This window comes from Mycteria americana, chromosome 1 (assembly GCF_035582795.1).
Source record: "Mycteria americana isolate JAX WOST 10 ecotype Jacksonville Zoo and Gardens chromosome 1, USCA_MyAme_1.0, whole genome shotgun sequence".
Classification (NCBI taxonomy): Eukaryota; Metazoa; Chordata; class Aves; order Ciconiiformes; family Ciconiidae; genus Mycteria; species Mycteria americana.
Genome location: NC_134365.1, coordinates 216,101,542 through 216,125,406, shown reverse-complemented (window position 1 = coordinate 216,125,406; position 23,865 = coordinate 216,101,542). Strand labels below are relative to the sequence as shown.

The 23,865-nt window shown below is 40.2% G+C and overlaps 1 protein-coding gene across 4 annotated transcripts in view; it reads left to right on the top strand.

Moving 5' to 3' along the window:
* The first annotated feature begins 5,168 nt into the window (after positions 1 to 5,168).
* PICALM (phosphatidylinositol binding clathrin assembly protein) overlaps positions 5,169 to 23,865 on the top strand; it is a 71,410-nt gene continuing 52,713 nt past the window's right edge. Inside the window, exons 1-2 of one of the 4 annotated variants that reach the window (XM_075491195.1) lie at positions 5,353 to 5,475; positions 12,785 to 12,902. Coding sequence is in view for 3 of the 4 variants with exons in the window: in XM_075491193.1 (XP_075347308.1) it covers positions 5,346 to 5,475 (130 nt within the window). In the remaining variant the exon portion in view is untranslated. Of the gene's footprint in view, positions 5,476 to 12,784; positions 12,903 to 23,865 lie in introns of all 4 variants that reach the window. The other 3 variants (XM_075491193.1, XM_075491192.1, XM_075491194.1) reach the window with 3 other exon arrangements.

Sequence of the window (23,865 nt, the reverse complement as noted above, 5' to 3'; positions counted from 1 at the left end):
CCTCAGAGCATCTGAGCGAGTTACTATGAGAGTGCCCGCTGCCGAGAAAGGATGTGTAAAAAAGAAAAAGTCCTTAGGAAAGAGCAGCGGGAGTGCATTAGGAATGCTTGCTGATGCGCAATGCACGGCAGACACAGGGGACAGCATACCTCTCGCTCCTCAGAGGTGTCAGTGTTTGACACATCCAGTGGAAAGCGTGAACAAAATGCAGGGGAGCTTGTTTCCTTTCTCTCTCACACTCAAAAAGGCATTTGTTACACGCATTTGTCTGCTGGGTAGCAATCCTGGGTTTGAAGGCATTTGCTTATAGCCTTAATGACACGATCAATTTTGCAATGTGCAAGTTTCGTGTCAGCGCAAGGAGACAAAGGTGTTATAGCCCACAACAGAATTCAGAAGCATCACATTTGTTTTCCACCTCTACTTAGATCTTCTCATACGGCATGGGAGCTCCTACGCAGGTGTCCTACTCCTGTGTGAACACAGTAAAATTAGTTAAGTGGAGCTGCAGGAGAAGGTGACACAAGCTGCAGAGCTCAGAATACTACGTATGAGGAAGGATGGTGGATATTGGTCTTACGTAGAGAGCACAAAAGAGGAAATATGAGAGGAACAAAAGAAACATCAAAGCTGGCACCATTTCCAGAAAGAGGGAAGAGAATTAAAAAAAGAGATGTCTGATTCAGCATGGACTTGAGGAAGTTGGCTGTGTCTGCAAGGACAAGAGGTTTGGACTAGATGTGAGGACAGAGGAGTTAGTTAGAAGAAAAGCAGGTGCTCTAAGAGGAATGCAGAGCAATAGGTGATTTCAGCAGGAACATTCTGGATAGGCTCAAGGTGGGTATTTAGATGGAAGAGGGTGATGTATTTGAAGCAGGAATGAACTGAGCATGGAATAATGATCATAAGGAATGGGAGGGGCTGAGTACTTTAAATTTGAAGGATCAGAAACCCAATTTCATACAGATTGGATACAAGAGAAGCAAAAGTAAAATCTGGCGGGTCATCATGTAACACACGGGCAAGAGGAATGTTGGAAATCTAGAGTAGTGGAAAGGGGTATCAATTAAAAAAGTAGCCCAACTCTGTTGTGCGTTGTGGCTATTTTGCGATATTCCAGCAGTCCTCAATGGTCGTGCCTCCTCCTCCCCCCAAATGCCATCTGGCCACTCCGCATACCTCTGGTCGTGTTGGCAGCGCGAGTGAGCAATGAGAACCACACGCCTGGGCTACTCTATTTCACTGTGCCACTAACAAGTGTCACTTTGACCGTAACTTTTCTATGTCCCAGTTTCTTTTTGTTTATCTTCTTAGAGGTGCTACAAGAACAAATTAATTATTGCCTATAAAAATATTTGATGAAGTTGCTATGGTGACACAAATTATATTGAATTCTTCTTATAGTCAAGCTGGAGTATGACTCTAAATGTCTTTCATAGAAAAGCAACATTGGGTAAATCTTTGCCAAACTCTCAGAAAACGGTTTTGAAATTATTATACTGCAGTTAAATGGGCAGAGCTCTACTAGGCTGGGCAAAATCAGGCTACTCAAAAGTGCATCAATAACCTTAGATTGCTGTATACAGTCAGCACGCGGCCTGGTTCTAGCTGTGCAGCTGCTCTGGAGTCCTGCGTTGCCAGAGGTGCACGGGAAATGAACCATATAGTCCTAAGAAGCCATGGACACAGGCATATGTCATAGCTAGCTACATGCAGGAAGCCAAAGAACTGGTGTTTTCTGTTTCCTGCAGTCTATTCTTCTCTATATGTTCTGTCTCTGACTCAAACAGATGCTAAATTCCTGGGGCTGACATCAAATTCACCTTTCCTTAAAAGTTGGGGAAAACACTATAACCCTTAACAAGCAAAGGAAACTATGGTGATCCTTGAAATGGGTCATGGGAAACATCTGGATTGTAGAATGTTTCTAAATCATTTATTCAACACTGAAGGAGTGTTTCCCAACCTTATTCATAGGTGGCTTTGCTGCCTCTGGTTTTCCTCCCCATTGCCTCCTTGCCCCATCGCTGTCCCTCTTACCATTCCCTTCAGCAGTTCCATCTCTGCTCCATCGGCCCAGCCCTATTTCAAGTTTTTTGCCTCTCTGCAACTTTTCTTTGTCAGCCCCCTTCACTTCCCGGATCATGGTTGCTGGGTTTTTGTTGCTGTTTCCAGATATGTCCTCAAATCCTACGTAGTGAGCCTGCTACAGTTTATTAGCCTGTGCTCAGCTTTGTGCCTCACCAGTTTTGTGCCTCGGAAGGGCTAATAGGCCTGAAATTCAGCCAAAACACCTGTTTTAAATCTGAAGCTACATCAGATTAATAGTGGCCCCCAACCCACAGCTTTCCTAATCGTTTGCAATAGTACAAAGCATAGAGGAAGGGCATGGATGCCAGCAGCACTGTGAACACCAAAGCACCCAGTGGGATTGCAGGCATTGCAGTGTGGCAGGCACCACACAGAGTAGAAATGACACTGTTGCAAGAAAGTGATATACATAATAAATTACAGAGGTCGTGCTGAGGCAAGGTTTTCAGCGCTATACAATACACATGGGGAGAAACAGCCCTGTCAGCTTGTCTGTCCTTCCAGGATAGCTGGATGCCAGTGAAACACTGACACTTTTGGGAGCTTGTGAATGCAAGAGACAGCATTTTCGCAGGAGCTGGATCCAGACTCTGGAAGAACTTTTCACAAGAGAAAAGAATGTTGTTTAGCTTTGCCACTTTGCTAAATATAGGACTCCTATCTTTGCATTAGTTTCTCTTCAGATATGTACTCCTTCCTCCTTTCATTCTCAAGCACACCCAGGCACACAAACAAAAACAAATGAGTTAGTTATAAGCTAATCAAACTTGTTTTCTTCAGGTTGGAAAAGAAAAGAGATAATATTTTGATTTCAATTTCCAAATCTTTGGGAGGTGCTCAGATATTATCTACCACAGTACTTCAAGCTCCTCACTGTAATGGTATCAAGTGCTTCCCAAGCAATCAAAATGCAAGAACAAATTACAAAAATATGTTTTCCCATCACTTCTCTCTCCCATTTCTGCTTATGAACAAAAAATTACAAAAATATGTTTTCCCATCACTTCTCTCTCCCATTTCTGCTTATGAACAAAATAACGAGCAGAATTTTTAAGTGAGTGGGGTAAAACTGTGAGCTTGCTGTGCACATATGAAGAGCTGTAAAAAGGCTAAATTTATTTTTGGTTTTGGACCTCTAAGACCGAGGTCACTTTTTGTCCCCTTAGGAATGAGATATTTTGTCCAAATCTGGTCTCAGTAACTCCTACAGTCACCAGCTTCCTCTGTTTGGATAGTTTCGCTGTTCCTGGAGAAAGCATAATCAGAGAAGAACTGATGGAGCTGAAATTACTTAGGCCATTTCCATGGAACTTCTCCAAATAGCAAGCAAGAGTTCTTGAAGTGGGGTGTTGAAATCCTGGTCCTAGCTGAAGTTAGCATAAAAAACACCAGCAGTGTCAAAATTATTTGTATCTCTGATTTACAGTATAATTTGGAAACAATAGAAAAAGATGACGTATTCACAGCGATATACGTTGCTGTATCAATAGCCTATAGCAGTCTCAGCATTTTCATGGCGTGAAGCTTTATGCTAAAGCTGTCTTATCTCAGAGTCTGCTGCTGTATATGTCAGTGATTTATTTCTTCAGCACGGATATTTGGGACTCCCGAAGAAGTTCAGCAGGAGCCGAGAAATACAAACACGACAGTATCTTCAAAGAGCTTGGCATTATGAAGGAAGCAAGTTCTACATGTGCAAGCACTCATTCCACACACACAGCAATGGCATTATTTGGGTTCAGCTTTTGCCAGATGTCCTTCCTCTGACACCGATTTTCCTTACGCATTATAAACAGCTAATCCTACTTATATATCCTGTCAAGCAGACAGAGCCAAGTATCGTTTGTATATTACTTCTGTTTAAGTTGCCTAATAAATATTTCAGTGGCTTCATGGATGAGGGACAATTCCAAGACAACTCATCAGGAGTCACTTCTGGGAGAGGAAGAACATTTGTCTGCTGGAATCCTGTGGTTTCGCTGTATTATTCGCTGCTGTACATTCGGCAAGGAGGAGAAGAGCCCTGTTGTAGCAAGTAATGAAAGTTGCAGATAGCTAGGAGGCTGCGGCTGCACTTTGGCAATGCACAGTAGGAGGTAACGACTCCAGTAGCTGGTCCTCATTGTCCTCCACTGAGTCTGGGTCATATAGGGACCAGGCTTACAGAAAGTACGTTAAAGAACAGTTAGCTAAATTTTATGAACAGAAACATTAAGTAACTTTGTACAAAATCCCAACAAGCCAAGACAGAGCCATGGGCTAAGTCCATGAGCCCAGAGAAGCATCAGCTGAGTAGCAAAGCAGTGGAGGGCTGATCATGAAACACCTGAAAACCACCAATTTCTTATGCTTGCTGTTATGTACATTTGAGAAATTTTTGGCAAGCTTTCAAATAACTCTGAGGGGAAGCACGATCGCAGCAACCACACAGGTCCAAACTCCTCATTGCCTGTGAGCAGATCTTCCCTTTACACTTTCATTGTCTGAAGTGACACTGAAGGAGTTTCCACAGAGCTCCCCAAGCTGAGGAATACAGAAACTTCCTTCAGGGCGGAGACGCCCCGCTTGCTCCACGAGATTTTACACAGCGCTTTAACCCGCCCTGCTGAACCGAACCAGGGCCCTACCAAGGCTCCCACCCACCCACCGCTGCCTGCCCGAGGGGAAGGGACACCGCTCCCCCTCGGGCATCGCCCAGCTCTGGGGGGCTGTGCCCGTCCCCCTCCCCTTCGCCCCCTCCTGCGGCCCTGGGCGCTGAGGGGACGCAGCTCTCACCGGCCCCCGCCCCAACGCTCGCCCCGCAACGGCCCCAGCCCGCCACACCCGCGCGCGGCGCCACGTGACCCCTCGCCCGCCCGGCTGCAGCGAGCAGCTTCGCGCGGGGCGCGCCGGCGAAGAGGGGCGGTGCGTGTCACGTGGGCGGGGCGCCGGGGATCACGTGATGCGGGCGGCCCGGAAAGATCCGAGGAGGAGCTCCGCCGCCGCCATTTTCCTGCGGCGCCCAGTGTGTGTCCCCTGTCCCCGGCCGAGCGGAAGGCGCGCAGGGGGAGGGGACGGCGGCTGGGGGAGGGGGGTGGGAGGAGGAGGGGTCCCTGCTCGGGTGACAGGTCCGTCCCTGAGGGCGGAGCGGGGGCCGCCTGCGGCACGGCGGGGTGAGGAGTCCGTGCAGCTCCATCCCCCGGCTAGTCCTCCCGTCCCGGCCCCTGAGGAGGGAGCGGAGCCGCTCTCGGTTCCAGCGCCGCCAGCAACCCGCCATGTCCGGCCAAAGCCTCACCGACCGCATCACGGCGGCGCAGCACAGCGTGACCGGCTCGGCGGTCTCGAAAACCGTCTGCAAGGCCACGACCCACGAGGTCATGGGGCCCAAGAAGAAACACCTGGACTGTGAGTACCGGGGAGGGATGGCGGCCGCAGGGCTTTCCCCGCGCGTCCCGCCGGGCTCCCCCCTGGCTCGGGGTCCTGTGGAGCGGAGTACCCGCTGTGGGGCTGCCTCCTTTCCCAGTGGCCTCGCGGGGACGTGAAGCCTCGTCAGGCGGAGGAGCTCTGTGTGTTTCAGCGTAGGACATTCTCATGGGGGGGGGGAATCGGGGACGTGGCGATGGAGTGCTTGGGAGAGGCTGTTCGATATATCTGCTCTCCAGAAGGGGCCTTATTAGCTCTGCCCTATGCACGGGGCCCTGGACAATGTGAGCTTCTGAAGGACGGGACTTGCCCCATACCCCTTTCTTGGGGAGAGGGATCCACAGAGGCCAAGCAGAGGAATGGGTTGTAATTTCCTTACTAATTGATCTCATTGGTGTTTTGCTAGGGCAGCACTCCCCGGTTCTGTAGAGGAGGTCCAGGAGTTTCAAGAAGGAATAGCTGAGCAGTTATTTTAATTCTTTTCCAGATTGTCTACTAGGAAAAAAAAAAGGCTTTTCTATCATTCTTGTAACTCTTCCACATAGAAGAATGTGAAATGAGCGCTTGAGGGGCTAATCTCTCTCAGTAAGAGTGTTCTTCTTAGTCTTATCTTTTGTAGTCTGTCTCCTTCACTTGGGAAGATGGGCCTAAGAGGACTTCTTTAGCCCTTCAGTACCTGAGCTTAACATCCCATACAGGGACTGGCCATTTTTCAGCTTCTGTTAGAAACAGATCTAAGGTGGGAAGGTTTTCTATCAACTCTGTTCCATCCAGGTGATTATGAGGAGAATGATGAGCACCGAAGTTCATGTTAGTGTGTCTCCTGCTACGCTGTAAGGTCACAGGACTGAGGATGTTCTTGGCTTGAATACCTGATTATCTTGCATCTATTTATTCCAGGCCTTTTAAGGACCTTTCTCTCCCCTCCCCCCTCCTTCACTTCCCCCAATATGTAATGGAAGATGCTGGAGAGAGATGTGTGGCTATGCCTTCTATATGCGTGCTTTCTCCTTTCCTCCCACCCACGTCTGTGAGGTGAAGGTTGGGACTTCATGTGTCTTGCATTTGTGCCTTCTGAGTCGCTCTGTATCCAAATGAGAAGACCAGATGATAGTCCTAGGATTAATTGTACTGTAGTTATTTCTTCTTTCCACCAAAACATGTCTGACTTAAACTTTTAAGAATTTCTTGTTCTGCAAGTACCCGAAAGGGATATGATCAATTTTTTAGGGTAGCCCCAGAACAGCTGCCTTGGTTTCTTTCTGGTATTCCCTCTTCCATTTCATCTCTTGCCTGAAGACTGAGTAGTAACTGAGTGGCTTTGTTATTTTTGGTCAGCCCAGGGTGTCAGAAGGCTTTGGGCTTTAAGTAACTTAGTCTCAGGTAGAGAAAACACCTTGTCATATGGCTTATGTATGAACTCATGGTGTTACTGGATTTCACACAACAGAAGGGAAGATTTCTGGAAAAAAACTTTGTCGGGTTTAGCCTGGAATAGTGCTAAAAGTACAGTTTCAGTAATAGGGCATTTAGCAGCTGAATTATTTCACGGTATAAGCTTTATGAAAAAGAACATCAAACTGACCAGACAACCGCTCTTCAGACTGGCATGTGTATGCAAGGGTGGTGTTCTGAAAACGGTTGCTAGGGGACATCCTAATTGAGACCTATAGGATGCTGCTGTAGAAGGGTGCTTGAACTTCCTTAGAAAGCTATCTGGTAGTGGCTGGATGAGGAGCCCATACCTGTATTTCCTTTGTCTACTCTAGACTGTCAAAGGTCCCAGGTCCTCCCTCTTTGTCAGAGAATTCTTTTATCAGAGCAAAACAAACTTGGTTTTTTATTAGTTTTACCACTAGTCACTTTTTTTTTTAGTGGTTAAAATAGATCATGGGTAGATAAGCTTTGTATGCTGCCCTAAATAAGTTTGTTGGGAGTCTCTGTTCCTGGCATCAGGAAATGACACGCTGTTTTGTGTTTTGCAAATTTTCTTTGTTCATATCGTTTATGATTGTATGTTTAAAAATGAATGCTTTTTGCAAGCCCCACCTCTGAATTATTTGCACATACCTTCCTTTTACAACAGTTTAACTACTAGATAAGTCCTGTGAACTGACATCTCACTGTGAATGACAATCAATATACCAGTCTTCATAGGTGGCATGCTTCTTAAATATTTTTCTAATTAGTGTTTGCTGTGGCTTAACCCCACACAGCACTATACCAGCTACTAGGAGGAAAATTAACTCTATCCCAGCTGAAACCAGGACAGTGTTTATTGTGATAATGACAGTTAAAACTTACTTTGTTAAAGGTTGTGTCCTGGATGAGTTGATAACCCAAGTTTTCGAATACTGTCCTGGAATGAAGTCTTAGTTTTGTAGCAATTTCTGTGACCATGACAGACATTCTTGTTAATGTGGTATTTGTATTGCTTGTACAGATCTCAAAATCTCTGACTGTCCTGTTTCTGAAATTCTTTCTTTATTAAGCTTGAGCCATCATGAACATGTTTAAGTAGCTCAGCCTCACATTAACTCACACAAATGGGGGGAAATCCAACACAGGTACCTGTGCACATGATTATTCCTATCCTTATTTATCTTGCTCTTGACTGTCTGTGGAGTTCCAAAACTGAAGTGCTCCCCATCTAGGTTTGTATATTCCCTCTGTGTTTCCCTCAGTGACCATTACCTTAATAATGAAAGAGTGTAAAAAGGCATTCTTAGCCCATAATGATAAAAATATAATCTACTCCAAAGAATGTTCTTTCTCTTCCATTACAAAGCTTAGTTTCTTGTTCGGTTTGAGGGAGAAAGAATTACGGTTCTAATTTACAAGTGGACATGGCTTATGACAGGTAGCAACGATCACCTTACGGACATATACCTGCAGTCAGGATATGCTTTTTCTCCTGTTTTGGAGGCCCGGTCTTATAGCTGGGATAAGGAGTCCCTGTTTTGTAATCTAGGTGCTGCTTTTGTAATGATGGATCACTTGTTTTACAGTAATCAGACAGGTTTAATAGTCTTGAAACCCTCCAAGCATAGTTCATGAAATTTCTTTTACAGAAAACCTAGTTTCACTAGGACTTTGTCCTAGTTTTCACACCTCTCTTGAGCAGTGATAGCTCAAAACTGGTTTGTGGGTTTAACTCATACGCTGTGATTTATGCAGCCCTTTCTTTTGCCTTTAGCTTTTGGTTGCTATGTTCAGTGCTGTATAGTGATGCTAGGAACAAGTGCTTTAGGTTGTTTGAATGTACATGGTCCTGGAAAACTTGTTGCCAGATTTCACTCTTTTTTTTTTTTTTTTTTTTACATGATTCTGTTAGGGGTGGTGGTGCTTCCACAGGTTTATGTGGTGGATAATTCATATTAGGAAAACCAGAAGATACATAGTTAATGCTAAGTAGGAGGTTTCACTAGGTCAGTTCAGTGAAACTGCTGTAGCAGTGATATCTCAGTAGCATAAAAATGTTTGTGTACATGCGCCTGTTGTGGAGCGTAGTTAAAACAGCTTTGATGTGAAACACGTTTAGGGTTGGGTTCTTGAATGAGTATGGCATAGTAACCCTATCTGCTTGTAGGTAATGGAGTAGCGCTCTTTAAAGGAGAATGTGGATGGATGGCTTGGAAGGAAGTTGCAGTGCCGTAATTATCCATTCTTAACAGGAAATCTCTCTATAGTTATGCCAGAGTGTAACTTCCTTGACTTCTTATTGTGAAGAAAAATCTGTATTTTTAAGGAAGATGGTAAACCAGCACCCTGCCCTGTGTTGTGTAGATGTTTATGAGAAGCTATGTAAGTGAAAGTAAACTTAATTGAGCTTGTTGGGAACTTAATTCCCAAGTTCCTGGTGTCAGCTGTTTTGGTTTTGTCTAGAGGCTACTACTAGTACAAATAAAAGTCCAGCTAAAGACTTGCTTTATGTCTGTGCTGGGGATGGCTTCTGTTTCCAAATGAGATGGTATGCAGAAGGTATCTTGCAGAACTGAGGGACAAGGATCATTGCTTTTCCCTGTATCTCACAAGAGATTTGTAGTAAAGCTGGGAAAAAACCCCCAGTGTCTTAAGTGCTTACCTGTCTTTACATACTGAAGTGTAACTGGGTTATTTCAGTGATGTGGTGAGTTAACTCCTGGTGTCTGTGGATACTACTGTGTTCTCCAGTAGAAATAGATTATCCACATTCCTTTTATGGTATTGTAGTACTTCACCAAAGTCATATTTTCTTTCTGGTTTTGGCAGGATTACCTGAAGTTTCTCGTGGCTTTGCTTCCCATTTTATAGTTGACTTAAATTTCTGGAGGCAGTCCATTGTTGTTTTTGCTTAGAACTGTTCTGTGTAACTGTAATTATTTCAAATACAGATAATTGCATTATTACAGCTTTCTTTTGAAGTATTAATTTTTTCTCTCAGAGTTCTTCCGTGATTCCTTTGACATTTCTTCCTTAGCCAACTTTTCCTAACTTTTTACTAGAATTCCTTTGGAATATTTGTTTGTGCCTTTTACTAGAGTACGAGAACTATCTTACTCCTCTAGACTGCCAGAGGGCCAATTTTCTACCACAGCTGCTCATTTGCAGAAAGAATAGCCATTTAGTTCTGCAGCTGTTGTTTTATTTTACTTAGCCTGAAGCAGTATTCTACTTTGGATGAAGTAAGAGGCAGGAACTAAGGAGGAGAAGCTGTAGGACACCTGCAATCAGCTTGCTGTGTGAATCTTCATACTGCTATTGTTTCCCATCAGCTGTGGTTACTCAGGTGTCATGTAACTTTGGGCTGCAGCTCTAGTTGTGAGTTTTGTAATTTTTTTTTTATGGTGCAGTCATCTCTTATCTTCTAAAAGTGATGCTTGGAAGAGGCATTATTTTGCAGTTCAGCCTGTGACCTAATGATCTATTTCAGTCTTTACTTCCTAATCTTAAAGTCAGATTTTGATCTGTAGATGTGAAAGTTTTAAGTTGTTCCTAGTGACTTGGCTCACAAAGTAACACTAGTTCACGTAATAATACAAAAGACATGACTTATCCAACATGGAATTTAAAGCTTCTCTTTTTTGCATTGTGTATGTTGTCTTATGTAAAGTTCATGGTCAGTACACTACAGTAGAAGTGACACTGGTAGAATGCTGGGAAAGTTTACTTGTAAAACGTTGCTGACTTCTTGCTCTCCCTGGAAAATGTAACATGTTTTCTGAAGCAGAGACACCTTCTGTATTTGAAAGCTTAATTTTTTTAACAGCCTTCTTAAATTTAAATTTCTCAATATATTTAAAATCTTTTCACTCATTAATTCTCAAACATCAATTACTTCTTTAAAAATAGCCCAGTTACTACTGGTCAGATATGCGCAATCTTATTTTCTGTAAACAGTGCAGAAGCTGTTCCTCAAGCATGTTAGAAGAGCCAGGTAAGTATTGTAAATGACTTGTTTATAAAATCTTGAAGTCCTGTAGCGGGACAGTTATTAAACATTTCCAAATAGTTCATAATACAAGTTTAAAGCAATAATCTCAAGTATGTCATCTTACTTCTGAGTATCTTAGCGAACTCTGCTGCTGCAGCAGTGAAAACTTTGCTTTGTGTCAAAGAACTGGTTTTTGTGTCCATCAGTATGTGAGTTTAACCATTTAGATTTCCTGCTGGTTGAAGTCTTAACGCTAGAAGTAGTTGTAATTTGGAGCTGAATGTTATCTTGCAAAGGCTTAGGTAGCAGAGAGATTTTATTACTGATTACGTCTGCACTGGATTAGAAGTAAACAAGAAATAACTGGCCAAAAAGCTGCAGCCAAGTGGAAAGGAAAGAAATTGATGTTGATATAAAATCCTTGGTTTTGATATTTTTTGTGCTCTTCTAAGCCATTTTCTCTATTGTGAAATATGATCAGGCGCAGGCAGGGTATGAACTTTTATTAACTATGTACCCTTCTAAACTTGAAGTAGAAATACTGTTGCACTTTGTATTTCACCCCTAGCATTACATTAGAGCTTTATCAATTAGCTGGCAGATTCTAAACCTCAAAATGATATTAGTAAATTCAGTGCTAACTTGTGGTACTCTCAAGTCTACTGGTGGCAAATCCAAGTTATGAGTAATATGTGACAAATCGGGTATTGAGACTTGAGAAATTAGGGAACTAAGCTGTACTTTGTGAAAATAATCAAGTTAAGCATTTCATAAAGACTTAACAAATATGTTGGATTTTCCGATTGTGACTGAACATCCGTGCTGTTTTGCTAAAGGAGCTTTATTAAAGTAATGCTTATCTGGATCATTGCAATATTAAACATGAGTAAATTAGGCTTTTATAAGTTTTACCTCAAAACAGAGGGTGTAGAATAAGATGATCTACACCAAAAGTTACCCTGGGAGTGTCAATTCCTAGCACGAAACATAAGAAAATTTACAGGAGTGAACAGTGGTGGCATAAGGGAAATCCTGTGGTTTTATTTTAATTCATGTTATGACTTATACACAGTCTATAAAATAAAAAATTCAAAAGGTGGGGTTTATACTCATTCTGAGCTCTCCTATATGATTTCCTTCAGACCTGTGTTAATTTACTGAGGAAGAGCTCTCCACATCAACCCCTTCTTTTTCCCTTTCTCCTGAAAAGACACTTTGAAATCTTCACTTAATGTTCTTTATTGCTTCCTCCCAAGCAAGCAGTCCTTCCGTCACAACATCCATACGTTCTAGCCATGGTGCCGTTTTAGCAGCAGTGATTCTTTTGCTTATGTAGGAAGTGATAAGTTTGCACGGGTTGAAACTGCACTCTGGTATTTCACATATTTACTCTAAATATGGTACTTGCAGTAGCATGTAGCACAGCTATTCTCCAGTTGCCAGCTGTGTGCTGCGACATCAACAAAGTATCTCTATTGTTTGTGACATTTGCCAGTTTTTAATAGTTAATTTAATAACAATTTAAAGCACAAATTATGAATCCTTAATAATGCTGTTTCCTAGTCAAATATTTAGAGTATAAAAAAAAGTTTTTCCATGTTAATAGCTTGTAAAAACTTTTTTTTATCCTGTTGAAAAAGGTGTTAATGAAACTCATATCATTCCTCAATTAGTTTTCTTAAAAAACAAAACACACCTCACCCCCCGCCCCATCCTAACAAAACCCACTGGTATTCTACTGTACAGCATAAGTTCCTGAAGTTACAATAGTAAACTGGATTTCAAGACCAAGACTGGATAATATACCAAGTTTTAAACTAAACTCAGGTTACAAACAGAAGTAACCACGGTTTAAATTTATTTATTTTTTTTTTTTAGATCTTTCGATGCCTTTAATCTGGCACTAAATCCACTCAGAGCAGCTCTGGTTGTCTGTGATTTGTTGCTCTATCTGCCAAATCAGAAGGTTGAGTGTCTTGGCTATCAAACAGTAGAAGTAGGTGTCTTCATGTTCTTTGGCATTCTTAAGGGCTGCTTGTAACTCGCTTTGCTGTTGGCGATGTTTGGATTCTCCTGGGGTGGATAATGAGCTGTAATGTGATATGGCAATGTTTCTGTACCTGTCTCTTGCTTCTCAGGTGTGTGCTTTTTGTTTTGGTTTTAGTTTTGTTATGTAGTTGTGTGTCCCTCTTTTTCCCCCTTCTCCCCATATGTTCAGCAGTCACATCGGCGTTTTACCTACATTTGTTTGCAGTTGCACTTGGCTTATTTGGCTGATATCTCTGCTCTTGCTGACAGATAGGTCGATATTTAATTGGAAATTGGGTCACACTTGAATTTGAATTTGATTTATCCCTTTCCCCTCCCTCCCTGCCCAGTATTGCCATAATAGTTGCAGCCATCATTGCAACCTGTATCAAACTTTATGATTTTTTTCTGATCCACAACTCTGTGTATTCTTAACTCGACCTTATTTTTTATGTGAAATGTTAAAAGTTGTTTAAACTATTGTGATGGTTAAGCCCCCATACTGAGAATGGTGGTGTAATTTGATCGGATTTAATTGTCCGTCCCTTTTTCTATTTGCCAGAAACCATTGGTGTTTGTAATTCAGCAAGTATACTGTTATAAAGAGATTAAAAATAACTTTCATTTAAAAATCAGTCTGGTAGGAGTATTTACTTGATTATGTATAGCAGCTACATACAGCTGTAGTTCACAAAGCAATTCTTCATTTCTGTATTGATGTAAAGCTAGCTTCATTGAGTCTAGCTTACTCATGAAATGCCTTCATCCTTTTCTTCTGTCTTACAAGAGGTACTTCAGTTTAATATTTATATAAGTGATTATGTCAGTTTGTAAGTTTTAGGGGTGAAATTCAGGTGTTTTACTTGCAATTACTTTTTATTCATCAGGACCTACAACTAGTACTGTTCAAATCATAGTTGCAGTTGTTCAGAAAGGCATTTTTTCCAGTTTAATATCCTTGTGTTCTTTTTTCCTCTTCACAAGCCAAGTTTGTTTACTATTTAGAAATATACTGGAATCCTTAGGTAGACTTCAATTTTGAATTAATTCTCAGGGTGACAGTCCATGTCACTTTGCTTCCATTGATATAGACATGCTCTAATTAGCTGTTTTTTATTCAAATTACTGAATTTTGTTTTATTATCCTTTTAATAAAATTTTCTGTAATATATTAATAACCTGTCTTAAATTCAATAGGAGTTCTTTCTCCCTGGAGTGCTTGCATTTCAGTCATGAGTGTCACAGTACAGCATTGCAGAATAAAATTTAGAGTATCAAAAATATACTTGAAGTGGATTTTAGTCATAGGAATGAAAGAAAAGTAAATGGAAACCAAATATGAACACTTTTGCATTCCTGGGCTGTAGTTATTTATTATAAGGATATAAAATGCGTAGTAAGTTGCTGCATTTGATTAGCTGTCAAGTGGAGAAGCTCAGGATGCACAACTCTTAACTGTAAACTGTTTGAAACGCAGGAACTGGCACGCTATGTTGTGCTTTGGGGGAGAATGATGGTCTGAATACAGACTTTTATTTTTTAAGTTCTTGATAGTTAATGGGGAGCTAGCTCAAGCTTTCTTCCAGATCTGTCCAGTTGGAATGCTTTGCCACAGCAGCAGCATCATTAAGCCTATCAAATATAATCAAAGCTAAAACATAAATTAAGTAAATTTCCTAGCAGATTACTTTGCATTAAAAATATGGAATATGCGAAGTTTGTTTCAGTGCTGAATTTAGTGTGTAAGTGGATGGAAATCCAGAGAAGCTTTTGCCTTAGTTTTCGAATACCGGGGAACAGCATGATTAGTTCAACCTCTGATGTTTGGAATTGCATTGTTATGAATTTGAAGCTCTTACATTTCTGGGGCTGATTTTCTGTTTTGTTCTGTTGTTTTTTGCTTTTTGTTTACACACAGTTATTTTATGAGGAGACTTTCTTCATATTTAATTATCTGTAAGTAAAATACAGTGCATTAGAGGAGATACTTTTGTCCTTATTTTAAACTGTTAATGAGGAGCCTTTGTAGGCAGGAATGTGGTCAGCCTCTTGGTATGTGGTAGGGCTGACACAAGATGTTATAACACCCAGTTTTACTCCATATTGCTCCATATTCTTTTTAGCTCTCTGAGGTTTTAACCAGTGAACAAATCTTACTTTGAAGCAAATGGTATAAATATATTTTGCATTGTGCGAGCTTTTCTTTATGAAACCATTTAATTTTAAAGATAGAATCTGGCTGAAATCTTTCCTTTTACGGAGGACCAAAAGGCGGATGATATTTACTTCTGTTCTTGACTTTAGTTTATCTTAGAGGCTGTTTGTGATAGGGACGTGTCTTTGTGCATGGTAAATAGAGAAATTCCCGTCTGAAAGCTGTGGGGTTGGGAGGAGTTCTTTCTGTGCACAACTTCCCTTACCAGTCCAGTTTCAGACTTAAGGGTTTGAAGCTCTATGTTTGCTCTAAAACTTTGTGAAACTTAATAACCACATGGTCGCTAATAAAATGCTCATGAATGATCTCTAAAACTGGGGGATGAGGGGAAGAGCTGATCTGGATTTATGAAACTCAGACATAACAGCATTGTTGTAAGAGGGTGGGTTCCCCTTTGTAAGGTAATTTGCTTTATCTACTGAGAATCAGTAAAGCTTAATGTATGGTGCTGGAAAAACACAACTTCATTTTTCACTCTCCATGTTCAGTGAAGACCATTCCTGCTCCACCCTAATCTGTATCACAGTATATTTTCAAACTTTTACTCTGAGCGGCTTTGACATGGGCTGTAAAGGATGATTCTGATCCATTAGCTGTTGTGCCCTTGTAAAAGGGTGCTGTTCAAATGTGCATTGAAGCTGTACTTGGGATGAGCCAGGATGAGTTTTGTTTGCTCAGGGAGCTCCAAATATCTCATGGGAGATGTTAGTCTAAATTGAAGAAGGAAGTAACAGCTAAATTAGGCAGGCATTTCCAACATTTCTATTAATAGCACGGAGGATTTTAGCTGTTCCTGTACTTGACTGCCTCCCTTCATGGGAGAGCTGCACACTTACAGTGCATGAGTGTTAGTTGAAACAGTTTTGTGAAGATACCTCTGTTTTGATGGGGAGAGAGGTGATTTCTTTTAATTTTTTTTTCTATGCGATCTGGTGCTCTGTTGTATCCAGTTTGCTAACAGTTCATGTCAAAATCTGATCCTGTGTTGGCCAAAAGAAAAGGTATGAAAGTGGCTGTCAGTGACAAATCTCCTTTAATGAATTCACCTACTTTAAGTGCCAAATGTGAAATAAATGATATGGAATTGATGGAGCTTGTATTAAAATGGCTGCAAGAAGTACTCTAGATCCAGGTGTCTTGAATTTTAGTTGCTTAAAAAAAAAAATTGGTAAATTAGAAAGTAGTGACACTTTTTTAACCAAAATTACTAGAATTTTGCACATCACCAAATATGTTAGCATGGAAAGAGCAGCTTCATGTTTTTTGTTATGCTTCTTTCTCTTATTCCTGCTGGAAAAAAATGAAGATTAGGCCCATTTAGGAGTAGACAGAAGTCATCTAGAGGTGGCTGGTATGTAGATGGCCTTTCACATGAAGAAATCACTTGTGAGATTTAGGGGAAAGAGCAAAGAACAGAAGGAAAGCAACACAGTTTCATAATTTCATGTCTAGAATTCATTTCAGACTTTATACTATTATCTCAGTCCCCATGCTTTTTTATGAAGCTGACTATTTTTCTTTCAGTTTTTCAGCATAGAGAAAGAAAAATCTCAGACACATTCTGCAAAACTGTGTATTCAAACCATGTATTTTCAGTAAGTTTATATACTGGGCTTTTGATACTTCCTATATTAAAACAAACCCAAATTACGTAGTCATTTTTGCATCGTTATGATGTTGGAAGAGCATGATTTAATAATCGTACCATTTTAGCATATGGCTTAAACTTCTTTGGTGTTACGTGCAAAAGTTTCCCAGATTTTTCCCTTTATCAGGTTAAACTCCCAATTTTGCTACTTTCTGTAAGTATATGAAAAGCAGTTAAATGTGGAGTGTTGGTTTTTAGCCAATATACTGTAGGGGCAAAAGGACCTATAATAGATGCTGTTGTACCATTAGAATCTCTTGACAGTGTAGCTTATTTTGTACAACAAACTAGCATGAACTCGTGACAAAAGAAGGCATATTTCCACAAAATGATATGTCTGGGGGTTTTTTTTGCCAGTAATTAACAGGACAGCCCTTTACTGTAGGTGAAGCTGTAGAGGATGCTACCTGCCAAGAAATATGTCCTACCATGCATTTAAATATTTTTACAGTTACACTGAATTTATTGTCCTATATGATTTCCGGTTTGCTGAGGACACCAGTACGTGTAGTGTGCTGCAGGCATTACACAGTCTGGGAGGCTGCATAGTAGAAGATATGTTTTGGCATGAGGTGCCTTCCAGAAACTGGAAAGAGAAGGTCATAGTCTGACCAAAAAACTTGGCTGTACGGAGGTGGATATACACGTCTTCATCTGCAGTTTCAGCACTGAGGGAGGTAGGGAAATAGAGAGGCATAACTCCTTGAAGTCAAATACATGTTTCCTGACAGCTCCCAAAGGCATTCGGGGAAAAATGTGCTATTCTTGCTCTGAATTAGATTCTGTTTAGAAAGAAATCTAGTTTCCAAAGTCCTACTTTAAAATGGGAGAGAATGACAGATATTCCAAACAACTTTGCTAGAGCGAGTAAGACTTTTGAGTTAGTGAAATGAGACAAGTATTGAAGTAGGAAAACCTCAGATGAGATGGCTTTGGTTATTTCTTATCTTTGGTTTGGTCTAATAAACAGTCTAAAGATGCAGCAGTGCCATTCAAAGGGGAAAAAATGTGAATTACATGTGTGCGATTAGTTCTAAAATAACAAATACTGGGAGAATTTTTTGGCTTGAAAAGTATCTTCAGTGAGGTGTGGTGGCAGGAGGTCAGGCTAGCATTGATGCCCGATGGTCGTTTTGGTTTCACTATGCTGTGGAGTGATGGAACACCACTACTACAAAATTACTTTCTGATGCATCTTTTAGAATAAAGTGATGCGGAAGTTAAACATCTAAAACACCTAAATTACACTTGCCTGAATACTTTATATATTTAGAAGATACATATATTTAGATTTAGAAACTGTGCTAGAGGTGTTTACTGACAAAATGCGCTGCGCATGAAGTCAGGCATGTTTTCTCTGATTTTTCTGTAATGCAGGATTAAGGAAGTCACAGATGTTGGAAGGTGGCATAGGTACTTTGGCTGCCTTTGGGTATACTTTTTAACAGGTTTGATCTGAATTCCATATGGACCAGGTGAGCTCTGGGACTGGAAGCTTTGAAGAGAGGCTGTTGAGCTTTATCATAAATGGTGGCATCAACAACTATGGGAATTACTCCCACAAGTTGAGGCCAGGAGTTCTTTGCAGGATTGAGGAAGGTTAGATACTGAAGTAAACCCTAGTTATGTTGAAGGTGCACCTTCTTGAAAAAATAAGTCTTCTTGCTGCAAAACAGCTACAGAGTTGTGCTTATTGAGGACTTTTTGTTCTGGAGCATCTGCTGTTGACAAAATGGTTTCTCTGTTCCAGTAGTCTGGGCTACAATAATGTTACTGTACCACTGCTAGCAAGCTGCCAGGTAAGGGTATATTGTTAGTACTTTGCTAAAGTCTAGGAGGTATTTGAGAGCAGTCTGCAGGGGTTGGTTGCTTACTATCAGCAGTACAACAGCTGCTTGTCCATATATTTCACAAGTCTTGTTTTTAACACATGTCCATTAGCACAACTTCTTTTTATTGTATGGAGGTATAATAGCTGGAGTATTTGCAGAATACTCCAGAGTAGTATGGAGTATTTGCAGAATAAGTTCCTTTGGAGCAGAAGGAAAGGGCTTTAAGTGCATACTGTAACCAAAAATTTACAGTACGCAAAGGCAGATGGCTTGGGCACTATTCTTGTTGGATAGAAAGATAGAGAACAGCATGATAAGATATTCAATGTGTACGTGGTGATGAAGAGACCTGAGGGTTAGTATCTTTGGCATCACATACTGATCTCTCTCAGCTGTCTATAAACCATGTTATGTGCCTTCTCTATGCACCTTAAGGTAAAATCTTAGGATAAACTTGCAGGTATGCAGACTGTTTGCTTGAAATAGCTTCATGTTTGCAGTAAGAGACTTTTATACTTTTAGTAGTGTTAAAGCAATACAATTTTCAAATTAAGTAGTCTTTATGAAAATAGAAATGTTCCACCTAATGCAATTCATTGTGCTTCCATCCATCCACTGTGTATGACTATCCATGCTATAAATATTACATTGGATACTTAGATATTTATTATAATATTTAATATAGTAATTGAATATTATACTCCAATATATTAAATATTTATTTCAATATTGAATCAGATGGCTGTCATTCAGAATCAAAGCCTGCCCAGCCACCTGTCCTAATGTATTCTCAAACAGCACTGCTCATACAGAACCCTTAAGGTATTACCTGCTTTCTAGCTCATCAGAACCTAAAGAAGTGGATACCTCCTCAAGTGTTTGCAGTTATGTGCTCTGAAAATACTTAATGTTGAACCAGTAACTATTTGTAATGTAATTCATGAATGCATTAAAGCTAGCATGATCAGTGAAAAAGAGCATTTATTTCTCCCTGGTTTACGTAGGCCAATGGGTTAAATACTCAGATTGAATGTACTGCTTATGCAGGAATTGTCACGTTAGTTAGCCGATACAGGCATTTTTCACATCGTAATCAAGAATCACCTTTAGTATATGATATAGAGGCTCATTATTAAGCATGTTGGTAAAGATAGGATCAAGGCTCTACGTTCACAGATACTTTTCAGTGGGAATAATATATTAGTGCGTGTGTGGGAGCTAATACTTATTTTGGATGAGATTTCATGATAAAATGCTTTTGAAAGGTACTGTAGGAATTAAATGTGGAGCAAAAGTGTTCAGTAGTTTTAGCATGTCTTGCATATTTCTCAGCCTTAGGGTGCTGAAGCAGTAGTTGATATGTTTTGTTTAGAGGAAGAACTTAAGGTCTTTTCTTAAGAGTAATGCAATATTGATAGAACTTGGAACTTTGCAAGGATAATGCTTTTGCAGAAGAAAAATACTCGGATATCTGAAAAGCTGTCATAAGAAGTGTTACTTAAATTAGAGGGGGAGAAAAATCTTATCTGTATAAGTAATCTTATCCAGCCATCTCTTCTTTAAATGAAATACAGGCAATTAGAAGTTCATAAACTTTTTGAAAATTACAAACAACGTATACATGGTGTGCAGGAAGAAAAGTATGACAACAGTGTTTGGCAGAATTTTTTTTATCTTTGTGACCTGCATCATTCATGCTGATAGGTCCCCCCCAGATTAAATTTGTTAAACTTTGTATACACGTTTCAGTTAAATAATAGTGTCGCACTTAGGAGATTGTAAATTTCAAGAGGTCTTTCAAACTGCTACCATGGTATGTAGAAGGAGAGCAATGTTATCACTTTGAAGTATGAAAGGATTCAAAGTCGGGCTTTCACATCCTCAGCCAAGACAGTTCTAATAAGCCATGGATTATCTGGTGTAGGCTGAGCTGACAGAAACCTCCACTGGTATGAACATTAGTTGGGAATCGCTATTTGCATGTTGTGCCCAGTATAGCTGTGGACTCCTTTTTTTTTTTTTTTTTTTTTTTGACTACTTAGCTTGTATTCATTGAGCATGACTTCAACATATGAACAACTTCACTATATATGTATGCTTAAAAACTGTCTCTGCGTGTTGGATTTGTAATGAAAATGTGTATTTTTGTACTGAAAAGAGCTTATAACTCACTCTTTAAAATGGCGCACTAAGAAAGCTGTGATGAAAAAAACAATACCAGTGAAAATCCCTAGTGGAGATGTAGTTCACTGTGTCAAAACGCTTCTTTTGCAGAGAGATGTAGAGTCACTGATGGTTATTCATCTAAAGAAATTTTTGCCAGTATGCCACATCCACTCCAAAGATCTGTAACCTTTAATTTCATAACTGCACCCAAAAATAAAGTTAAAAACATGCCTGTATAAAAGGGGAGAAAATGATACTGAAGATGGCCCAAACATTAACAGGCCTTTTTTCTTTAAGCTTCACAAGAGATAATTGTGACCAGATATTAAATACAGTTATTCTTTACAAGAGGAAAAGACTGATGCCACCCACCCCCCTGAAAACTATGCTAAGGAATATTTACTTATGTTAGTTGAATTCAAATTGGCAGGACCTGGTAGACATTTTCTGAAATGAAATTTCTGATTCTAGCTTAAATAATCTCTTAAATTTTTGGCAACTGTCTCTAAGAAAATGTGAATACTGAAGAACAGCAGACAAAAAGGAATTGTAGGGAGAGGAGAGGATCTGGAAAATTAATCTTTAGAATGATAACTAATATCCTTTAGATACTTTTGTATTGATTAAGATTTTAAGATTTTAACAAAGATAGTTCTCTCCTGTTACAACAACTGATGCAGGTAACAAGCATGTTTTTTGGCGTGTTTTCTCTGCATGACACTAAGTAGTGCACGGGCAAACTGCTTCAATACAGGCTGCTTACATCACTTTGACATCAAATTGGAGGATATTTAAAGTGGAGAATATGTCCGTATCTGGTTCTAATGATGCTTTTTATTAATAACTGGTATGTTGGAATACACCATGTGTTAACAGAGAATAGCATTGTGCTGGGAATGTTTGCAGCTGCTCTTCAGACCAAGATTAGAAGACAAAGTTACGCTGATAAATTGGAGTACTACTCCATGAATGCTTGCATGTGCAAAGTTCTAAATTGGTAAGGCAGGTTAAGTTCCTTCCCAAATGGGTAAGGAAGGTGTCAAAGTTGAGTATGCAAGGATTATCTGAAAGTGCAGGAGCACTACAAAAGGCTTTGGCTTATTTCATTTTAGTTATAAACCACCAATGTGAGGCTGCCAGAAAGATGGGCATCATTCTGTATGTCTATAGAAGAATGTATTATGAGGCAGAAAGTTGTTTCCATTGTATTTGGTGCTGGGGAGCTTCAGTATCCAGCCTGGGGCACTATATTTAAAAAAAAAGAGAAAAAAAAAAAAATTAGTGAAACTGTAGAGAATCCAGAGGAGATCAGCTGAATTAAGATGACTGGAAAGTTAGGAAACATTGAAAGAATAATATTTATTTTATTAAGGAAGTAGATAACAGAATAGTGTCTTTCCATTGTGTTGATGGCTTTTATGCAGAGGGCGGATATTCTGTCTCCACTGAGAAGGACAAGAGGAAGTTCCTTTTTTAATCTGCACCAGAACATCAGGCTTTTAGGATATAAGATAGGTCTAAGGAAACTTGGAATTATGGAGATGTGGAGTAACCACTGAAGGCCAAGGCAGACATCTTTGGAGAACAGTGGATGGCTGTAGTTGGATGGTTGAGTAACATAATCGCTCATTGTTGCTGAAAGTGGGAGGACTTGTCCACTTCCCTTTTTCCTCTTATTCTTCTTACTTTTGCATGTCGTCATCTCCTCTTCCCTAGTGGCTTTTGCCAGTTTTGGTCTTCTGTGAGCCTTTTTTTTATCTTGTAGGACAATGGAAAAACTATGCGGGGTTCTGTCCCCCTATGTGTTGTCCCCCATCATCCCACCCACCACCACTTAAGTTAGGGTTCTTTTCTGATAAATTAATATGGTTTGGAGAGAAGTACACCAGTGTTGGCATAATATAAGCAATGGAAGTGTGTGGCTGTTAGCAGGTAGAGACAGGAATGGGACCACCCTGTTTTGTGTCAGTGAGCTGTCATGAAAACAGATCCTATGGGTAATTATGTCTAAGATGAAGCAGGGGAATTACATATTAACTGAGGTCATTTCCAAGCTTTATTGATTTTCTGTGATTTGATAGCAATTGAGATGTGATCAGCTGAACCTAACTTATGAGGGGTTTTGAAAATAAGGTAGCTGGTGTTTGAAATCACATAAAGGGTAGTTAGTTGAGGGAGTCAGAAGGAAAGAGTAATTTAAGGCTCACTCTTGCTTCCCCATTGATGGTTCTCCTAGACTAACTGCTCATATAACCATCCTGACCTGTTCTTACGAATTTGTGTTGGTCTAAAAAACTAACTTACATGATGTGTTAAACTTGCTTCAAGATCTAGGTGAATTAAACTGTAGTTTGTATTCAACTGGAAGAGTAGAAATGTTGGGGGAATGAAGGAATGAGTTAGCTTGTAGCAGTAGCAACATAAGCCAGATCCATTAGCTCCAAGTCTGTTCAGTTGTGAGCTTGATAGCCTTTTTCTTATAAAAAGGGAGAGGAAGAGTCCTAAAGCTGAGCAAAACTAGTTGTCACTGATATTGGTTCTACAACTGGATGTCTTTGAGAACTCGTTCCTCAGAGGGGTCCAGGCTCCAACAACCTGTAAGTTTAGTCAAGAATCTGCAGTAGCTGAGTGGAGCGTAGCAAACCTAGTTGGTCTAAATGGACCCGTTCCAGATGTGGGATTAGAGTAGATGACCTCCAGAGGTTCTGCCCAACATGACTTATTTTATAATTCAGTAATCCTAAGTATGTATAACTTTTATTTATTCTGCTATGATGATCTGTCAATTTAGGTTACTTTCTTAAATTGAGCTTAACAGAATACCAGCAACTTCTCTTGTCTGACAGTGTAATGTGATGATGCTTGTGAGATGAACGGAACATCTTAAAATTGTCATTTTTTTCCAAGGAGAAATTTATCTGATCAGATGAGCAGATAAGAGCAAGGATCGTGGTAGTGTATATTCAGTTTCTAAACTGCTCTAACTTGTTTATGTGCTGTCATGGTACACTTAAGCTTGTGTAATTGTGCCTGTAACTGTTTCTGGATTAATGAGACAACTGTAGTTGAG